Source organism: Thalassophryne amazonica, chromosome 1 (genome assembly GCF_902500255.1).
Source record: "Thalassophryne amazonica chromosome 1, fThaAma1.1, whole genome shotgun sequence".
Taxonomy (NCBI): Eukaryota; Metazoa; Chordata; class Actinopteri; order Batrachoidiformes; family Batrachoididae; genus Thalassophryne; species Thalassophryne amazonica.
In genome coordinates this window covers 122,086,841-122,106,527 of record NC_047103.1, presented here as the reverse complement: position 1 = coordinate 122,106,527, position 19,687 = coordinate 122,086,841, and the positions used below count along the sequence as shown (strand labels likewise).

General features: G+C 43.1%; 1 protein-coding gene across 1 annotated transcript in view; it reads right to left on the bottom strand.

Moving 5' to 3' along the window:
- Positions 1–19,687, bottom strand: part of LOC117513706 (potassium voltage-gated channel subfamily H member 3-like) — a 519,543-nt gene that overhangs the window by 124,319 nt on the left and 375,537 nt on the right. The window contains exon 11 of the mRNA XM_034173951.1: positions 3,260–3,474. Within this exon, the coding sequence (XP_034029842.1) occupies positions 3,260–3,474 (215 nt within the window). The remainder of the gene's footprint in view (positions 1–3,259; positions 3,475–19,687) is intronic.

Genomic DNA, 19,687 nt, shown 5'->3' with positions numbered 1-19,687 from the left:
TAATAGATTAAATGCAGTGTTGAGGCTGTCATTCTCAGCATCTGTGTGGATGATAAAATCGCCCACTATAATTATCTTATCTGAGCTAAGCACTAAGTCAGACAAAAGGTCTGAAAATTCACAGAGAAACTCACAGTAACGACCAGGTGGACGATAGATAATAACAAATAAAACTGGTTTTTGGGACTTCCAATTTGGATGGACAAGACTAAGAGTCAAGCTTTCAAATGAATTAAAGCTCTGTCTGGGTTTTGGATTAATTAATAAACTGGAATGGAAGATTGCTGCTAATCCTCCACCTCGGCCTGTGCTACGAGCATTCTGGCAGTTAGTGTGACTCGGGGGTGTTGACTCATTTAAACTAACATATTCATCCTGCTGTAACCAGGTTTCTGTAAGGCAGAATAAATCAATATGTTGATCAATTATTATATCATTTACTAACAAGGACTTAGAAGAGAGAGACCTAATGTTTAATAGACCACATTTAACTGTTTTAGTCTGTGGTGCAGTTGAAGGTGCTATATTATTTTTTCTTTTTGAATTTTTATGCTTAAATAGATTTTTGCTGGTTATTGGTGGTCTGGGAGCAGGGATGGCAGGGGGAGAGAAGCTGCAGAGAGGTGTGTAAGACTACAACTCTGTTTCCTGGTCCCAACCCTGGATAGTCACGGTTTGGAGGATTTAAGAAAATTGGCCAGATGTCTAGAAATGAGAGCTGCTCCATCCAAAGTGGGATGGATGCCGTCTCTCCTAACAAGACCAGGTTTTCTCCAGAAGCTTTGCCAATTATCTATGAAGCCCACCTCATTTTTTGGACACCACTCAGACAGCCAGCAATTCAAGGAGAACATGCAGCTAAACAGCTAATAATCAGCTGATCTAGCTTGTGTAAAAAAATTAGAGTTGTAGTCACAAGGGAACCCATTCTGTGGGTGGTAGCAGTGTGAGTGTGGATATGTGATCATCTAACCTTGTCTCAGAGAAGAAATTAAGTCTACGGTCTGTTAGAAAAGTATGGGACCTTTTTATTTTTTTCAAAAACCTGATGGATTTGAATCACGTGTGCTTGCACGAGCCAACCTTGAACCTTCGTGTGCATGCGTGAATTTTTTCACGCCTGTCGATTGCGTCATTTGCTTGTAAGCAGCCTTTGTGTGAGGATGGGTGTCGTCTCTCGTCGTTTTTTCTTTGCAAGAAAATGGCGGAACGACTGGAGCAGCGCGACTGCATCAAATTTTGCCAGAAACTGGGCGACAGCCAGGTGGAAACCATTCGGAAGATTCAGATGGCTTTCGATGGCTTTTCAGTCGTGTGGCTATCCGAGAAATTGTGGACGAGGTGTGAGGCTTCAACACAAAGGCGCTTTTGCTCCAGCGTCAGAAGCTTCAGGAAAGAATTTCGCCGCCACTCTTTTCATGGCCAAATCTTCTTTCACAGTGGAATGTGCTGAAAAAGTGCTGATGTCCACCTCTTCCGCAATTTCTCGGATAGTCACACAACGGTCCCACATCACCACAGCGTTCACTTTGGAAATAATCCGGTCATTTCAGCATGTTGATGGCCGACCGGAGACAGACGGAGTCCCTCCCCTGATGGTTCGGATTTCAGCGAGCCTGATCCTGACTCATCGGACGATTTTTGGTGCATTATACAATAGGATCACTTTTTATAATGTTTGAGATGTCACTGAAGCAAAAACAATTATAATCAAAGACATTTTCTGCTTGAAATGTTGCTTGTCACAAAAAGCCAATTTTCTCAATTTTTTTTTTTCAGAAAACAGCATTTTTAGTGATACCCACCCATGTTCTGCAGACAGTTACTAAAGAATGGAAAGAGGTACAAACAAATGTTTTTTGTTTTTTTTTCTGATTATAAAGGAAAGTCTGAAGTTTCTTTTGGTATCTTTGTTGTTGACATGGACATAGAACTCAATTTTCTATGGGTCTTGAAAAAAAAAAAACACTCAAATGCTGAAAAAATCCTGGCACTGGGATGTTCTGAACTTTGAAAATGGCTGGCACTCAATGAGTTAAGCTCACCCTGTGGCCAGTGTACTATGCCAAACCCATAGGTCACCACAGGCAATGCAAACTGGTTTATGGCTGTGATCTTGTTCTTTGGTGTCAATTCTGATTTACAGATCTTCTTTAAGCAGTTTAGGTATTCTTGTGTTACTTTCTCTCTCATTTTTTTGTCCTCTATTGTAGTATTTTCTTCAATTCCCATGTATTTGTACGTGGAATCCTCAGCCAAATCTTCATTAGTGCTCCCCTCATCCAACTGTATATTTTCTGTGACCTGCTTCTTATCACCTCTGATTGTACATTTAGAGCATTTATCCAGCCCAAATTCCATACGAATTTCTTTAGAAAACATATGAACTGCCTCCACTAGCCTCCCGAGTCCCTCTCTGAATCTGCAAATATCTTCAAGTCATCCAAGAATAAAAGCTGGCTCACCACCTTTTCTTCCTCTACCTCCATCTATATCATACCCGATGTCAAATCCCTTGAGGATCTTGCTTAGTGGGTCAATGCTAAGACAAAAAAGGAGTGGAGAGAGACTATCTCCCTGGAATATCCCTCTGTTCACTTTTATGTCTGGGATTATTATCTGTCCTTCTGTATGGTTTAGGGTGATGGTGGTGTTCCACTTATTCATTTGTGTTCTCAGGAGAGATCTTACTTCCTTATTGATGTTGTAAGGTTCTAAGCATCTCATGATCCATGAGTGTGGGATGTTATCAAATGCCTTTTTGTACTCAATCCAAGCCATGATGAGGTTTCTCCTCCTTTTTTGCATTCCTCCAGGATAGCTTTGTCTATCAGTAACTGGTCTTTAGCTCCTAATCTTTTTTCTGAAACAACCTTTCTGTTCCTTCTCCAGGTAGCCACCAGTGTCCAGATGTTCATAAACGGCATCAGCTATAACTCCTGTCAGCCATTTGTAAGTTGTTGTTAAGCAGCAGATGGGTTTGTACTTGTTGGGAAGCTGTGTTTCCTTGGTCTTTGGGAGTAGGGTTGTGTTCCCAGTCGTTAGCCAGTCGTTTCTCCCTAATCTCGTTGTATGTGTGCAATGACAAATAAAGCTTCTATTCTATTCTATTCTATTCTATTCTATTCTATTCTATTCTTCTACTTTATTCGTATAACATTTTTCAAATCTATTTTGATATCATGAAAAAATCCATTCTGAATAACAAGCATAATAATAGCAAACAACAACAACAAAAGAATTCCATTGCATGCAGTACCTCAGTGCTGTGCCCTTCACGGAGGTTGTAGGTCAGATCATGCTGGATTTCAGTGATGAACCTCTGGGCGTAGTCAGGATAGAGGCAGAGCACCTCACGGAGCCCTTTGAGGCTGATGTATTGCAGGTCACAATATGTCAAAGCCTTCACACAGGCATTGGTCTTGATTACTTCTTCCTGGGTAAGATAGTCAGAGCCAATCAGGTCACCTCTACCTGCAGAGATACAAGATGGAATGTGGAGTGGGCCATACCGGCAGTGGATCTTTCATTTTTATGATGAACGTATCATTGTAAACATGAAGGCTGATGTCCGAAATTACATGGGTTGGGGTTTGGGAGGGTATGTAAGATTCAAAGATATTACTTTCTTAACTGGGCAGCATGGTGGCTTAGTGGTTAGCAGTGTAGCCTCCCAGCAAGAAGGTCATGTAACATATCAACATTGCTGACAATTCACTGCAAAATGGAGAAAAAAGTGTCCCATATGTTCTGCGAACATTGTAATTTCTTTAAGATATGGAGAAAGAAGGTGTCTTACTTAGTTCTTTTTTGTTTTCCTATCATTATTTTATGAGTATAATTGAGCTAATACAATGACGGTTATAGTTTACTGACAGATATACTTGTATGCAAGCTGGAATGCCTTTACAAGCTCAACACTTTCTGGATCACTAAAATTGTGATCCAGAATGATCACAGACCTGCTCAGGTTCACAAGTGCTGCATTCATGGTATCCAGTGATTCCTCAAACATTACAGCATCACCTTTGAAGTCAATGTCAGTAAACTTTTCGTTGCCAACAAAAGCACCTAAGCCACTGGCTTCCACAACCCTACCCAACACCCAGTTCATGCAAGCATTGAGAACAATACAGGAGCCAGAATATATCTGTGACAAATACCAGTTTTCTTTCTTTCATTTTCTACACCTGTTTAATCCAGTTAAGGGAGAAAGGCGGACTGAAACATACTCTCCCAGCAATCATAGGGCAAGAGTATATCCTCAACAGGACACCAGTCTATCACAGGGCCACATGTAGATAGACAAACACATTCACACTCTCACTCACATCTGCAGTCAATTTAGAGTCACCAATTCATTTAACCTGCATGTCTTTGGGAGCAGGAGCACCTGGAGGGAATCCACGTGAACACATGCAAACTCCACACAGAAAGGACCAGGTGGGAAGTGATCCCTGGACCTTCTTTCTATGAGTCAACCGTGCTAACCACTAAGCCACTGTGCTGCACCATGCAAATTTTCACAGAGAAAAAATTTAGGTCTGTGTATAGGCTGGGTATGATATCCAGCAGCTACTTGGGGATGCCATAAGTTCTCGGGATGTCCGACAAAGCTGCCTCATCAACTGAATTGCTTTTCAAAAATCAATCAAGGCAATATAAAAACATGAAAGACAATGATAATAATAATTAGTATTAGAAGGACTATGTGAGGGTGACCTCCCGATTGTTTCTTTGTTCCTCCCTCAGCCTCCTTCATTTTGCAATTCTGTCATTCATCTAAGTTGTCCTGCACCCCAGTTATACTCTGACTCTAGAACATGTCACAAGGTATTTCTAGTGATTAACTTTGCACTCCCACACTAAAGACTTCATCTCCTCCTGGACCCTCTGTGCCAGGGGTAAGTCCTCACATCACCCACCTTCCAGACTGCTACAAACACTGCCAACTCCTGATCACCCCGTTCACATATCTGCCTCAGCTTTATTACTGGTTTCCACCTTCAAACAGACATGGCAATTCTGAAAAGAGTAGATTCCTGGCACTTCCAAAGTGATCATCTTTATTCTAACATAAAGTATGCTGAAAAAGTGACCCCCCTCCCCCACATTGGACAATGAGACCACCTTTCTCTCCTCCTCTTCCCAGTTTACACCCCTCTCATGAGGCAAACAGAATCAGCCACCTAGACCATCACAGCCTGGACTGAAAATGCCCTCATCCAGCTGCAGGACTGCTTGGAGCATTTTTGAAGATCAGGACCTGGACAAACACACACTGAGTCTGTCCTCCTCTACATCAGGTGCTGTGTAAAAAATGTCACCAAAAACAGATGCATCCAGGTCTTTCCAAACAGGAAGCCCTGGATGACAAAGGAAGTCCAGACCCTGATCAGAGCTTGTAACTCTCTACAGCATCGCCAGAGCTAACCTGAGGAGGGATATCAAACAGGCCAAAGACTCCTACAAAAATAACATAAAGGGATACCTGACAGACAATAACCTGCATCAGATGTGGAAGAGCATCCTGGCCCTACCCAACTACAAAGGCGACCTCCCTCCAACATCCTCCAGCACTAGCAGCACACTGTCAGAGGAGCTAAACAGCTTCTTTCCCTGGTTTGAGACCACCACCACACAACTGCAGTCACTGCCTCCCCCTGGTTCCAGTACCTCACCTCTCTCTCTCTAGGAGCATGAAGTCAGGAAAAACCAGTGAACTCTAGGAAAGCTGCTGGCCTTGACAGAGGCAGTGATTAAAGTATGTGCAGACCAACTGGTAGGGATCCTCATCAAACTCTTCAACCTCTTAAAGCCCCTTTCACACAGGAATGTCTGGATCAGGTGCGCGCAGCGGGGGGAGAGAAGAGGTGAGGATGCAGCCTGCAGGTCCTCTGCACAGCCAGACTGTTCACTCTGATTTCTCTTCTAGTTTATATTTGTTCTTGTGCAGGGCTGCAGAGCTGCAGGGCTGCAGGGCTGCAGGGCTGCGCTCTGTTTTCTGTGGTAATTTCTTTCTTCCTTTGAACGCGAACTGCGTGTGTGAATGAGTCGACCATGTTTAAATGTGGAGATGTCTGGAGTTATACTTGATGTGGACATGTCCTGTATCTGGCAATCAGTCTGTGAGCAGGACTTTTATGGCCTTTATTTAAACACATTTGTGAGAGAATTTAAGTGCGAGAGGAGCTGCAGCAGCTGTCAGGCTGCAATCAGCATTTTTTTTTTTGTGCTCTTTTTGAGCATGTAGTTTTACTGCATTGTGTACATGGTATAAAAACAATCCTGCCTGATTTATATTTCAGGAACAATGGAACACAGCAGGAATCATAAATTGGCGTCGGGTAACCCTGTATTGTGAGGGTGTGGCTTCCAGGCACATTGGGTACCATTGAGTTGTTCTGACTTGCACTGAAACCACTTAATTTTTGCGTCCTGTGCTCGACGCAGAAAAAAATTAAACGTTTAATTTTTGGCGTCCGATTCGCTTCGTCCTTTGCATCCCTCGTGCTATTCTGGCATTGAGCTACATTGTCTTGGCACTGAGTTGCTTCCATGTGGCATCGTCATGACGCCGCATGATGCAACTCGAAGTGGGCCCGGTGTGAAAGGGGCTTTACTGACACATGCCACTGTTGCCACATGTCTGAAGGCCTCCACCATCATCCCATCCCCAAAACTACTGCCATAGACAGCCTGAATGATTACAGCCCCATCGCCCTGATGTCAGTAATCATGAAGTGACTGGAATGATCAGTCTCCCAGCACATGAGAGACTTCCTCCCTCTCACAACCCCCACCAGTTTGCTTAGAGGGCAAACCGGTCTATGGAGGATGCCACTGCCCTCAGTTTCCACACAGCGCTGAACCACCTGGAGAACAGGAAGAGCTTATGTGAGGATGCACATGAACTACAGCTCAGTGGTTAACACCATCATATCAGATCTTCTCATCACCAAACTACTCAAATTGCAGATCACCCTCCACACCTGTAACTGGATTAAAAACTTTCTGACCAGCCACCCACAGTCTGTGAGACTCGGCTCCCACCAATCCTTTTAACTCACTATTACTAACCCTACTCGTACCCCCAACCCTAACCTTAACCCTCTGGGGCCCAGGGGTGTTTTTTGGATAGTTCACTCGCCTGGCATAAATGTTTTATTATCGCTGTTAAAAGCTCACCCTGTATCCCACAATCAAGTGGTATGTCTCTTTTTTCAGGACAATCTGTACTTTCAGAATGTATATGCTATAGTGGTGTTTTATAAGTCTAATAAAGGTTTACAATCAGAAATAAGAAAGGAAAAAATAAAGCAGAAATAATTTTTCACACACATTTATTCAAAACACAGAGCAAGCTATAATAAACAACTATTTAATACTTTATAAAGGTCGTCTGGGGTCTTGTACAAAAGAATGTACAAAATAAAGGTTCTAACTATAAACACAAATGCACATTTTGAACAATATTTACAAAATGGTCTAGCGTTTTGTTTGTCTTTATGCCACATCTCAAAGCAATTTCTGTCTGCTATTACACAAAGGATTACAAGACAAACTTTTTACTTCCATGTTGTTTGACTCCCTCTTGGAATGTGTTCCTGCACTGTACAACCTATCTTCACAGTTTGAGGCCCTGTTAACACCCCTCTACCCCATTCATATGCGTAACACTGTGCTTTTACGCATGGAGCCAGCAGCCAGAGAGCTATTCAAACAACATTCACAAGAGTAACACATCGCTGCTCCTAGCAATCTTTGGCCTACCATGTGAGAATGCTCTGCCCTACAATTGGATATTGGAAAACCATGTGACAGTGAAGCAATTCCGATTGGACACTCACATTGCGCACATCATCACACAGCTTCTATGAGGAGTATAAACATGGTGGATGGCTGGTTCGAAAGTCCATGGAGTTCATGTTTCAGTTAAAAAAGTAAGTTTCTATCTCATATCATTAAAAAGTTATTTATAATTTAGTAAAACTTGCCCCAACCTGATCGTAACCTGATCCTACTCCTTCCCGGCACACTAACCATAACCACCCCAACCCCCTCGCTTCACTTTTAATTTCGTGCAGCCATCACAGAATGAATTAGAATTAATTTGTGCTGGCGTGACGAAAATGAGGCATTTTTCGTCACAATATCACAACCAAATAGATTAATGTATATTTCGTGCTGCTGAATCACGACTTGCCGTGAGACCAGGTTGGAATAACAGACAGGACCCCACCCCCCACCCCCCAAATGGAGAACCAGTGGAGATTGTCACCACCTTCAGGTTTCTGGGCACTCATATTTCCGCAGACCACTCCTGGACCTGCAACATGAGGGCTCTGCTTAACAAGGTTCAGCAGCAGCTACACTTCCTGCATGTCTCCAGAAAGAACAACATAGACACCAAGCTGCTGCTGGCCTTCTATCACTCCTCGGTGGTGAATGTACTGACACACTGTCTGGGTGTGTGATATGCGGGCTCCACAGCCGAAGGCAGGAAGGCGGTGCAGAGGGTCATAAACACTGCCCAAAAGATCAGCAGCTGCCCTCTGCCCAGCCCGGAAACAATCTCCATATCCTGCTGCCTGAGGAGGACCAAAGCCATCACAGGAGACTCTACACACCCAGCCGATCCCCTGTTTGACATGTTGCCCTCTGTGAGATGCTACAGATCAACAAAGTCCCACACTAGCACACTGACCAACAGCTTAATCCCCTGGGACATACATACTGCAAACACACACACACACACACACGCACGCACACACACACACACACACACTCACCCAAAGACCTACTCCCATAACCCCCCCCCTTCCACGGGCAATAAACAACCCCATACCGCCTCTAGCACCTTAACAGCTCAGGCTTCTCTGCCTCTGTGTTAACAATCACTGCCCTAAATGTTTACATTCACCTTTTAAATTGTACCCCCCCCCCCCCGCCCCCCCCATACAATAACAATAAATACTATTCTATTCTAATCGACACCATTGCTGCAGAGAGTGGAACACTACTCATTCTGTCTTGCTCCATGCCAAAAGTTGAGCCCAACACCAAGCAGGATGCATCACACCCCGACCTTTCATTACCTGCCCAGGCAAAAGTGTTTGTTGCCAAAATATTTTCTCCTATAAGATGAGGAATGCAAATTGCCCCTTCACTTTTTGGGGTCACACATTGCTGACCAGGTACTGAGACCTGCTGTGGTTAGGCTGCAATTGCTGCACTCACTCTGAATTCACCCCACTTTCTATGTTTTCTCCATCAAACCGGTCACTTTGAGGTTGTTGTGGCCTCCAGTCAACAGTCTTCGTCCCATCTGGCTTGTGGATGAGCACCCGACCTTCATGGTTTGTACTATCCTGGTTGTTCGACAATATGGTTGATGTCGCTGTCATTAGTGAGTGAAGCTCTTCATTTTCTATGTACGAGGTCTCTTAGATAATAAACCGACCCTTTTATTTTTTTTTTAACTATATGGATTTGAATGACATGCGATTACACCAATCATGCTTGAACCCTCGTGCGCATGCGTGAGTTTTTTCACGCGTGTCGGTGACGTCATTTCCCTGTGGGCAGGCCTTGAGTGAGATGTGGTCCCGCCCTCTCGGCTGAATTCCTTTGTTTCACACGCTGCTCGAGACGGCGCGCGTTGCTTTATCAAAATTTTTTCTGGACCTGTGAGGAATATCCGAGTGGACACTATTCGAGAAATTAAGCTGGTTTTCTGTGAAAAGTTTAACGGCTGATGAGAGATTATGGGGTGTTTCTGTCGGTGTAAGGACTTCTCACGGAGCGGGACGTCCTGCAGCGCTTCCAGGCGCTGTCGTCAGCCTGTTTCGAGCTGAAAACATCCTAATTTAAGGCTTAATTCACCCAGGACATCGTGAGAGAACAGAGAAGATTCAGAAGAGGCCGGCATGAGGAATTTATGCGGACATTCCACTGTTTAAGGACATTTTTTTAATGAAAGACGTACGCGCAAATTCGCCGAGTCATTTCCGTGACGACTCGGCAAATCTGTGTGCGCCGCGACAGGAAAAACACCTCCGTGTTAAAAACCATTTGTAGAATTCAGGCGGCTTTTAATGGCTTTCAACAAGTGAGTAACTGAGAAATTGTTTAACAGCTTGGGCATGTTCCAACTTGCCCGTTAAGATTTCCAACGGAGGTGTTTTTCCTGCCGCGACCCCCGCGGTCGGGTCCAGCCCGACATGCGACTCTGCCCGCACGTTCTTTCATTACAAAATGACCGTTAACAATGGAATGTCCGAATAAACTCCTCATGCCGACTTCTTCTGAAAGTTCTCTGTTCTCTGACGATTTACTGCGTCAACAGAGCCTGAAATGTGGAAGTTTTCAACTTGAAACGGCGAGACGCTGCCGCCTCGAAGCGCAGATCGCCGTCAGGCGCCGTGGACTGTCCTTAAAGCGACACTACCAGACCAAAATCTCTCATCAGCCGTTAAAATTTTTACCGAAAACCAGCTGAATTTATTGAATGGTGTCCACTCAGTTGTGCCTTACAGTTTTGAAAAATTTTTATCAAACAAAACAACAGTCTCTGAGCCATTCCTAAACAATGAAAAAAATCGACGAGCGGGTGGACGACTCCTCACTCAAAGACTGCCCACAGGCGAATGACGTAACCGACAGGCGTGAAAAAACTCTCGCATGCCCACGAGGGTTCAAGCATGTCTGATGTAATCACACGTGATTCAAATCCATATGGTTTTTGAAAAAAATAATAAGGTCGGATACTTTTCTAATAGACCTCGTATATATCATCAAACAAAAATTTAAAATTGAATAATGGTTGCAGAACCTCAAAGTAATGATAGGCTACTTCACAATTGTCAGTACAATTCTTTTTTATGACAATATTGTAATGTAAAGAAAAAAGCTTTTAGCCCTTCACCCTCTATGCTATACTCTCCATGTTCCTTGAGATTCAAATTATAGTTGAAACTTAGAAAGAAAAGACGAATTATCAAAGAAGCACTGTTCAATAGTTTATCACAGTGCTTTCGATTTTTTGTAGTGATGAAATTTAAATTAATAAAACTGAAACTGTATCAAGCATATTTGTCTTTCAAATTAGAGATAAGTCCCACATACATTTTTTGGCATAATTGAAAATAATTAAGAATCACAGCTGCAAGTATCACACAGCTTTTCTGGCCTTTCTTTGTGAAAAAAAATCACCAATTTAAGGCCCGGTCCCACTTGCGTTTAGGAAGCTTTGCGCATGAATTGCGCACAAATTTGGTTTATATTCACTAAACATCCACAATATCCATGAAACATGTTTGTATGAGTCGGCCAACATCCACACACATCCGCAGTTATCCGCAGAGGCATGTTTTTCCATTGCCAGGATTTTTGAGCTGCACAAAATTTTGGTTGCGGATGACATCCGCCTTACATACACAATACATAATCTATGCACTGTATATCCGCCATTATCCGCTGATATCCACAACTGATGGGGTATTGCGGCTTGGCAGCGGACTGGGCCAGTGTGTAAAATGGATATATAGCGTGCCTATCACGTCCACATCACAAACTAAAATAGGATGTAGCGAATGCATACAGAGTGGCCACAAATAAAGAGTTTGTATTACATCTGCTTTGCATCTGATTTGCGGACAATTTGCAAATGCATAACAAACACTTCACATAAACCCAAAGTGCTATATAAATGTGGCAGAAATCAACATACTTGCCAGTCATTGCCAGACCAGCTGTGGAGACGTACAGATGTAGTTATGGATCCCCAAAGACGTAGTGTGATAGTTGCTGCCATCCAACAACATACCAATCAACTTGTCCAAGTCCAGCAATTGCTCTGGAGGCTGTGGTGTTGGTGTGAATAGTGATGCCGAAAGACCCGCGTGCACTTCTTTTATGACCACAATGTAGATGCTGCCCACGCACAATACAACCACTGTTTCCACAACACGTGCGCAATGCATTCTCAATACATCTGTAATACTTCCATGATAATCGCAATGCGTCCGATCCGTTTCATCAATACATGCGTTATACGTCCGTGATTGTTCGTCATATAATTGCTATACATTATTAATACAGTGGTCCCTCGCTATATCGCAGTTCACCTTTCGTGGCCTTGCAGTTTCATGGATTTTTTTTAGTGCAATTTTGCATGCATCTTCTTTTTTTAACAGCACATTGTGTTCTGCGTCCTCATCAGGCAGGCCGGTTGGTATCACCGCAATTGCTCTCAATGCCTCCGATGCGCTTACTGAGTCTACGGGCTCGGTAAACGCTGCAGCGGGCCACTCACACCGCCCCCCTGTCTGCTGTGCGGAGTTGCAGCCAAAATCTGGCAACAGGTCCAGAGACTACGCTCGTTCTTTTGGTGCAGAGCGCTCCAGCAGTCCGCAAGGATAGAATTCTTGCGGCAAAATCCGCAGCGCTGCATGGTCTCGGCAACCACAGCCAAAGAGCTCTGTGGCCACTGAGAGAGGTTTGTATCTTTTAATGACTTGGATTCTTTGCGGGTCCCACATCCATCCCTCAACGCTAACACCGGAGGCAGTGAGCGAAGAAAGAGCACACGCATTTTGTTCTGCGTGTGTCTGTTTATAAGAAGCTTCTCTCCCAGAAGAAAAAAAGAGTGCCAACAACTACCCATAACTGTGTTTTTCACTCGGAAAAAGACACCTGCACCGAGGTGTCACTCAGTGGAAAAACATGATGCGGAGCAGCGCCAGGACGAAGAGGCGCAATCAGAGGAACTGTGAAATACTGGTCAGTCACTATTAATAATTTCTTATGTGTCCAACCTCGTAGGTTGATCGTTACAATTAAATTCTTTAGTTCTAAAAGCCATCATAATTATTTATAGGAAAATGGTCTATTTTTATTTCTCAAACAAATGTTTGGGCCTGAAAACAGGTTTTGATCTTTCGTTTCATTCTATAATACTGGACTTATTTTTCTACTAAGGTTTGACCTTTGAGAGTGTTTACACAGGAGAGAAAAGTAAGAAAATGTTAATGCCTGTTTGAGAAAAGTGTATAAAGTGTGTAGTGAGGGGTTTTACAGCCTTAAAACATCTATAATAATTGCAAAAAATAGCGCTGACTACTTTGCGGATTTCGCCTATTGTGGGTTATTTTTAGAACGTAACTCCCACGATAAACGAGGGACCACTGTATATCCATAATTCATACTGAGAAATTTGTCATTCCTGGCCAATTTTGTTGTGGATGACAACGACTGCCCGCAATTTGTATACTCAATTCATGCGCAATTAATCCTCTCCCCAGTGGGACCGGGCCTTTAGGATTTTAGTACTGTGAAATTTATGTTATTCAAATATGTTCTACTTTAAAATACTCAGGTAAGCTAATTACAACGCTAGGAATACTCACAAAGAGGGATGGGCATTGATAAGATTTTATCAATATCGATGCCATTATCGATTCCGCTTATCGATCCGATTCCTTATCGATTCCCTTATCAATACCTCTTGTTAATTTTCTGTGTGCTAAAAGTAGGCTTTACAGGTTTCCTATGCCAACACCATTTTATTGAGTCTTACAGTAAATAAAGATTGGAGAGGGGAAAACTTAAATGCAGGTGCAAAAAATTATAGGCTGTTCATCTACAATGATCTCCAATGCTTTAAAATTGACAAAAAAACAGAGACGCGTCGAAGAAAACGGAAAAAACCATCAAAATGGATAGATGAATAACCAGAATGGCAAAGGCTCACCCACTGATCAGCTCCAGGATGATCAAAGACAGTCTGGAGTTACCTGTAAGTGCTGTGACAGTTAGAAGATGCCTGTGTGAAGCTAATTTATTTGCAAGAATCCCCCGCAAAGTCCCTCTGTTAAATAAAAGACATATGCAGAAGAGGTTACAATTTGCCAAAGAACACATCAACTGGCCTAAAGAGAAATGGAGGAATATTTTGTGGACTGATGATAGTAAAGCCCCGTTTACACATAGACGGTAAGAGCTCCCGGAAGCGTCCCGGAACAGTTTTTGGCTCCTCCGGGCCGTCTTAGGGATCAAACGCCATTGTTAACGCCGGCGCTAGGGGGCATGGCTTAGTTTCACCGGGAATCATCAAAAAAAATTATTCAACATGTCGAATAATTCTAGGAGCGCTCCCGGAAAATTCACGTGATGACAGAGACAACCCGAACAACGGCATATGATACTTTTTAATCGCTGTTTCATCCTGTCCCTTCCTGTAGTGCCGCGGTTTACACCGCCATTATTCGGCGGCCGGCGTTGTATCGCTAATCAACGGCGTATAAAATGGAGATACAGCCCACATCGGCGTACACAACAGCGTATTAACCGGCAACAGAGGCAGACAAAACGGCGGCGCTAGCGGACAGTACGCCGTTCTAAACGCCACCTCCAGAACTTCAGTCTACGTACTACCCGCCGACAAAACCGTCTATATGTAAACAGGGCTTAAAACTGTTCTTTTTGGGTCCAAGGGCCGCAGACAGTTTGTGAGACGACCCCCAAACTCTGAATTCAAGCCACAGTTCACAGTGAAGACAGTGAAGCATGGTGGTGCAAGCACAATTTCTCTTATACTCACTTGACTGGTAAGCACTGAAAGCCCAGATAGGCATGTCCCAACTTGTCCTCTAACACTCCGAAACGGAGGTGTTCCTTTGTCTCGCTTCATCAGCGAATCGGTCATGACGCGCGAAGCCTCTGCACGGTTTCCATGACAAAATCTCTTGTTAAAAGTGAAATCTGCCGGAAAATGGCTGATGTCCAGCTCTTGTGATAACCAGAGAAATTGCACACGACGGTCCCGGCTCCACACAGTGATCCGTTTAGAAATGATGTGGTGGTTTCTGCCTCTCGATGGCGGCTCGGAGCGCGGCGCACCGTGCGCCATTGTGGGCCGTCCTTAAAGCTGTAGTAACACTCCTTATTCTCTGTGAAGCATTCATGTGCTCACACATGTCTGCCTCTAGTGGTGGTTGGCTCTCACTGCGGTATTGTATCACTTCCTGTTCCGGAGCACAGCAGTGTTTTGCTGTATCTGTTAGCTGTTTAATCTGTGCAGTTAGATTGATCTAGATAACTAGATAACGATTTGTTTCACAGTGTAATCTTCACGTGCCTTAACTAAAGCACTCCCTCTGCTGAATCACCTCAAAATTATTTACACATTATTCACTTTGCGTGTTTTTAGGAATCCATTAGCTTAGCGCAGCTACTAGCTCTTAGCCGGTTTAGCATGGCGGCTTCTCCTGTCTCTCCCGCACTTTTCTACTCTGGGTGTGAAATTTTTTTTAGTTATTCTTCGGCCTCCTTTAGCAGTAAAGGTACTTGTAATAAGTGTAGCTTATTCGTAGCTTTGGAGGCCAGGCTGGGCGAATTGGAGACTCGGCTCTGCACCTTGGAAAATCCTACAGCTAGCCAGGCCCCTGTAGTCGGTGCGGACCAAGGTAGCTTAGCCGCCGTTAGTTCCCCGCCGGCAGATCCCGAGCAGCCGGGAAAGCAGGCCGACTGGGTGACTGTGAGGAGGAAGCGTAGTCCTAAACAGAAGCCCCGTGTACACCGCCAACCCGTTCACATCTCTAACCGTTTTTCCCCACTCGGCAACACACCCGCTGAGGATCAAACTCTGGTTATTGGCGACTCTGTTTTGAGAAATGTGAAGTTAGCGACACCAGCAACCATAGTCAAATGTCTTCCGGGGGCCAGAGCAGGCGACATTGAAGGAAATTTGAAACTGCTGGCTAAGGCTAAGCGTAAATTTGGTAAGATTGTAATTCACGTCGGCAGTAATGACACCCGGTTACGCCAATCGGAGGTCACTAAAATTAATATTGAATCGGTGTGTAACGTTGCAAAAACAATGTCGGACTCTGTAGTTTTCTCTGGGCCCCTCCCCAATCGGACCGGGAGTGACATGTTTAGCCGCATGTTCTCCTTGAATTGCTGGCTGTCTGAGTGGTGTCCAAAAAATGAGGTGGGCTTCATAGATAATTGGCAAAGCTTCTGAGGAAAACCTGGTCTTGTTAGGAGAGACGACATCCATCCCAGTTTGGATGGAGCAGCTCTCATTTCTAGACATCTGGCCAATTTTCTTAAATCCGTCAAACCGTGACTATCCAGGGTTGGGACCAGGAAGCAGAGTTGTAGTCTTACACACCTCTCTGCAGCTTCTCTCCCCCTGCCATCCCCTCATTACCCCATCCCCGTAGAGACGGTGCCTGCTCCCAGACCACCAATAACCAGCAAAAATCTATTTAAGCATAAAAATTCAAAAAGAAAAAAATAATATAGCACCTTCAACTGCACCACAGACTAAAACAGTTAAATGTGGTCTATTAAACATTAGATCTCTCTCTTCTAAGTCCCTGTTAGTAAATGATATAATAATTGATCAACATATTGATTTATTCTGCCTTACAGAAACTTGGTTACAGCAGGATGAATATGTTAGTTTAAATGAGTCAACACCCCCGAGTCACACTAACTGCCAGAATGCTCGTAGCACGGGCCGTGGCGGAGGATTAGCAGCAATCTTCCACTCCAGCTTGTTAATTAATCAAAAACCCAGACAGAGCTTTAATTCATTTGAAAGCTTGTCTCTTAGTCTTGTCCATCCAAATTGGAAGTCCCAAAAACCAGTTTTATTTGTTGTTATCTATCGTCCACCTGATCGTTACTGTGAGTTTCTCTGTGAATTTTCGGACCTTTTGTCTGACTTAGTGCTTAGCTCAGATAAGATAATTATAGTGGGCGATTTTAACATCCACACAGATGCTGAGAATGACAGCCTCAACACTACATTTAATCTATTGTTAGACTCGACTGGCTTTGCGCAAAATGTAAATGCGTCCACCCACCACTTTAATCATACCTTAGATCTTGTTCTGACTTATGGTATGGAAATTGAAGACTTAACAGTATTCCCTGAAAACCCCCTTCTGTCTGATCATTTCTTAATAACATTTACATTTACTCTGATGGACTACCCAGCAGTGGGGAATAAGTTTCATTACAGTAGATGTCTTTCAGAAAGCGCTGTAACTAGGTTTAAGGATATGATTCCTTCTTTATGTTCTCCAATGCCATATACCAACACAGGGCAGAGTAGCTACCTAAACTCTGTGAGTGAGATAGATTATCTCGTCAATAGTTTTATATCCTCATTGAGGACAACTTTGGATGCTGTAGCTCCTCTGAAAAAGACAGCCTTAAATCAGAAGTGCCTGACTCTGTGGTATAACTCACAAACTCGCAGCTTAAAGCAGACAACCCGTAAGTTGGAGAGGAAATGGCGTCTCACTAATTTAGAAGATCTTCACTTAGCCTGGAAAAAGAGTCTGTTGCTCTATAAAAAAGCCCTCCGTAAAGCTAGGACACCTTACTACTCATCACTAATTGAAGAAAATAAGAACAACCCCAGGTTTCTTTTCAGCACTGTAGCCAGGCTGACAAAGAGTCAGAGCTCTATTGAGCCGAGTATTCCTTTAACTTTAACTAGTAATGACTTCATGACTTTCTTTGCTAATAAAATTTTAACTATTAGAGAAAAAATTACTCATAACCATCCCAAAGACATATCATTCTCTTTGGCTACTTTCAGTGATGCCGGTATTTGGTTAGACTCTTTCTCTCTGATTGTTCTGTCTGAGTTATTTTCATTAGTTACTTCCTCCAAACCATCAACATGTCTATTAGACCCCATTCCTACTAGGCTGCTCAAGGAAGCCCTGCCATTAATTAATGCTTCGATCTTAAATATGATCAATCTATCTTTATTAGTTGGCTATGTACCACAGGCTTTTAAGGTGGCAGTAATTAAACCATTACTTAAAAAGCCATCACTTGACCCAGCTATCTTAGCTAATTATAGGCCAATCTCCAACCTTCCTTTTCTCTCAAAAATTCTTGAAAGGGTAGTTGTAAAACAGCGAACTGATCATCTGCAGAGGAATGGTCTATTTGAAGAGTTTCAGTCAGGTTTTAGAATTCATCATAGTACAGAAACAGCATTAGTGAAGGTTACAAATGATCTTCTTATGGCCTCAGACAGTGGACTCATCTCTGTGCTTGTTCTGTTAGACCTCAGTGCTGCTTTTGATACTGTTGACCATAAAATTTTATTACAGAGATTACAGCATGCCATAGGTATTAAAGGCACTGCACTGTGGTGGTTTGAATCATATTTATCTAATAGATTACAATTTGTTCATGTAAATGGGGAATCTTCTTCACAGACTAAGGTTAATTATGGAGTTCCACAAGGTACTGTGCTAGGACCAATTTTATTCACTTTATACATGCTTCCCTTAGGCAGTATTATTAGACAGCATTGCTTAAATTTTCACTGTTACGCAGATGATACTCAGCTTTATCTATCCATGAAGCCAGAGGACACACACCAATTAGCTAAACTGCAGGATTGTCTTACAGACATAAAGACATGGATGACCTCTAATTTCCTGCTTTTAAACTCAGATAAAACTGAAGTTATTGTACTTGGCCCCATAAATCTTAGAAACATGGTGTCTAACCAGATCCTTACTCTGGATGGCATTACCCTGACCTCTAGTAATACTGTGAGAAATCTTGGAGACATTTTTGATCAGGATATGTCATTCAATGTGCATATTAAACAAACATGTAGGACTGCTTTTTTGCATTTGCGCAATATCTGTAAAATCAGAAAGGTCTTGTCTCAGATTGATGCTGAAAAATTAATTCATGCATTTATTTCCTCTAGGCTGGACTATTGTAATTCATTATTATCAGGTTGTCCTAAAAGTTCCCTGAAAAGCCTTCAGTTAATTCAAAATGCTGCAGCTAGAGTACTGACGGGGACTAGAAGGAGAGAGCATATCTCACCCATATTGGCCTCTCTTCATTGGCTTCCTGTTAATTCTAGAATAGAATTTAAAATTCTTCTTCTTACTTATAAGGTTTTGAATAATCAGGTCCCATCTTATCTTAGGGACCTCATAGTACCATATCACCCCAATAGAGCGCTTCGCTCTCAGACTGCAGGCTTACTTGTAGTTCCTAGGGTTTGTAAGAGTAGAATGGGAGGCAGAGCCTTCAGCTTTCAGGCTCCTCTCCTGTGGAACCACCTCGCAATTTGCATCAGGGAGATAGACACCCTCTCTACTTTTAAGATTAGGCTTAAAACTTTCCTTTTTGCTAAAGCTTATAGTTAGGGCTGGATCAGGTGACCCTGAACCATCCCTTAGTTATGCTGCTATACACTTAGACTGCTGGGGGGTTCCCATGATGCACTGAGTGTTTCTTTCTCTTTTTGCTCTGTATGCACCACTCTGCATTTAATCATTAGTGATTGATCTCTGCTCCCCTCCCTGAGCCTGGTTCTGCTGGAGGTTTCTTCCTGTTAAAAGGGAGTTTTTTCCTTCCCACTGTCGCCAAGTGCTTGCTCACAGGGGGTCGTTTTGACAGTTGGGGTTTTTCCGTAATCATTGTATGGCTTTGCCTTACAATATGAAGCGCCTTGGGGCAACTGTTTGTTGTGATTTGGTGCTATATAAATGAAATTGATTTGATTTGATTTGATTTGAAGCCTGTAAAATTTTCACCGAAAGCCAGATTAATTTTTCGAATGGTTTCCAGCTGCCTGTCTCTAACAGTTTCTGAAAAAATTCTGATGGAAAAAAAAAACCCA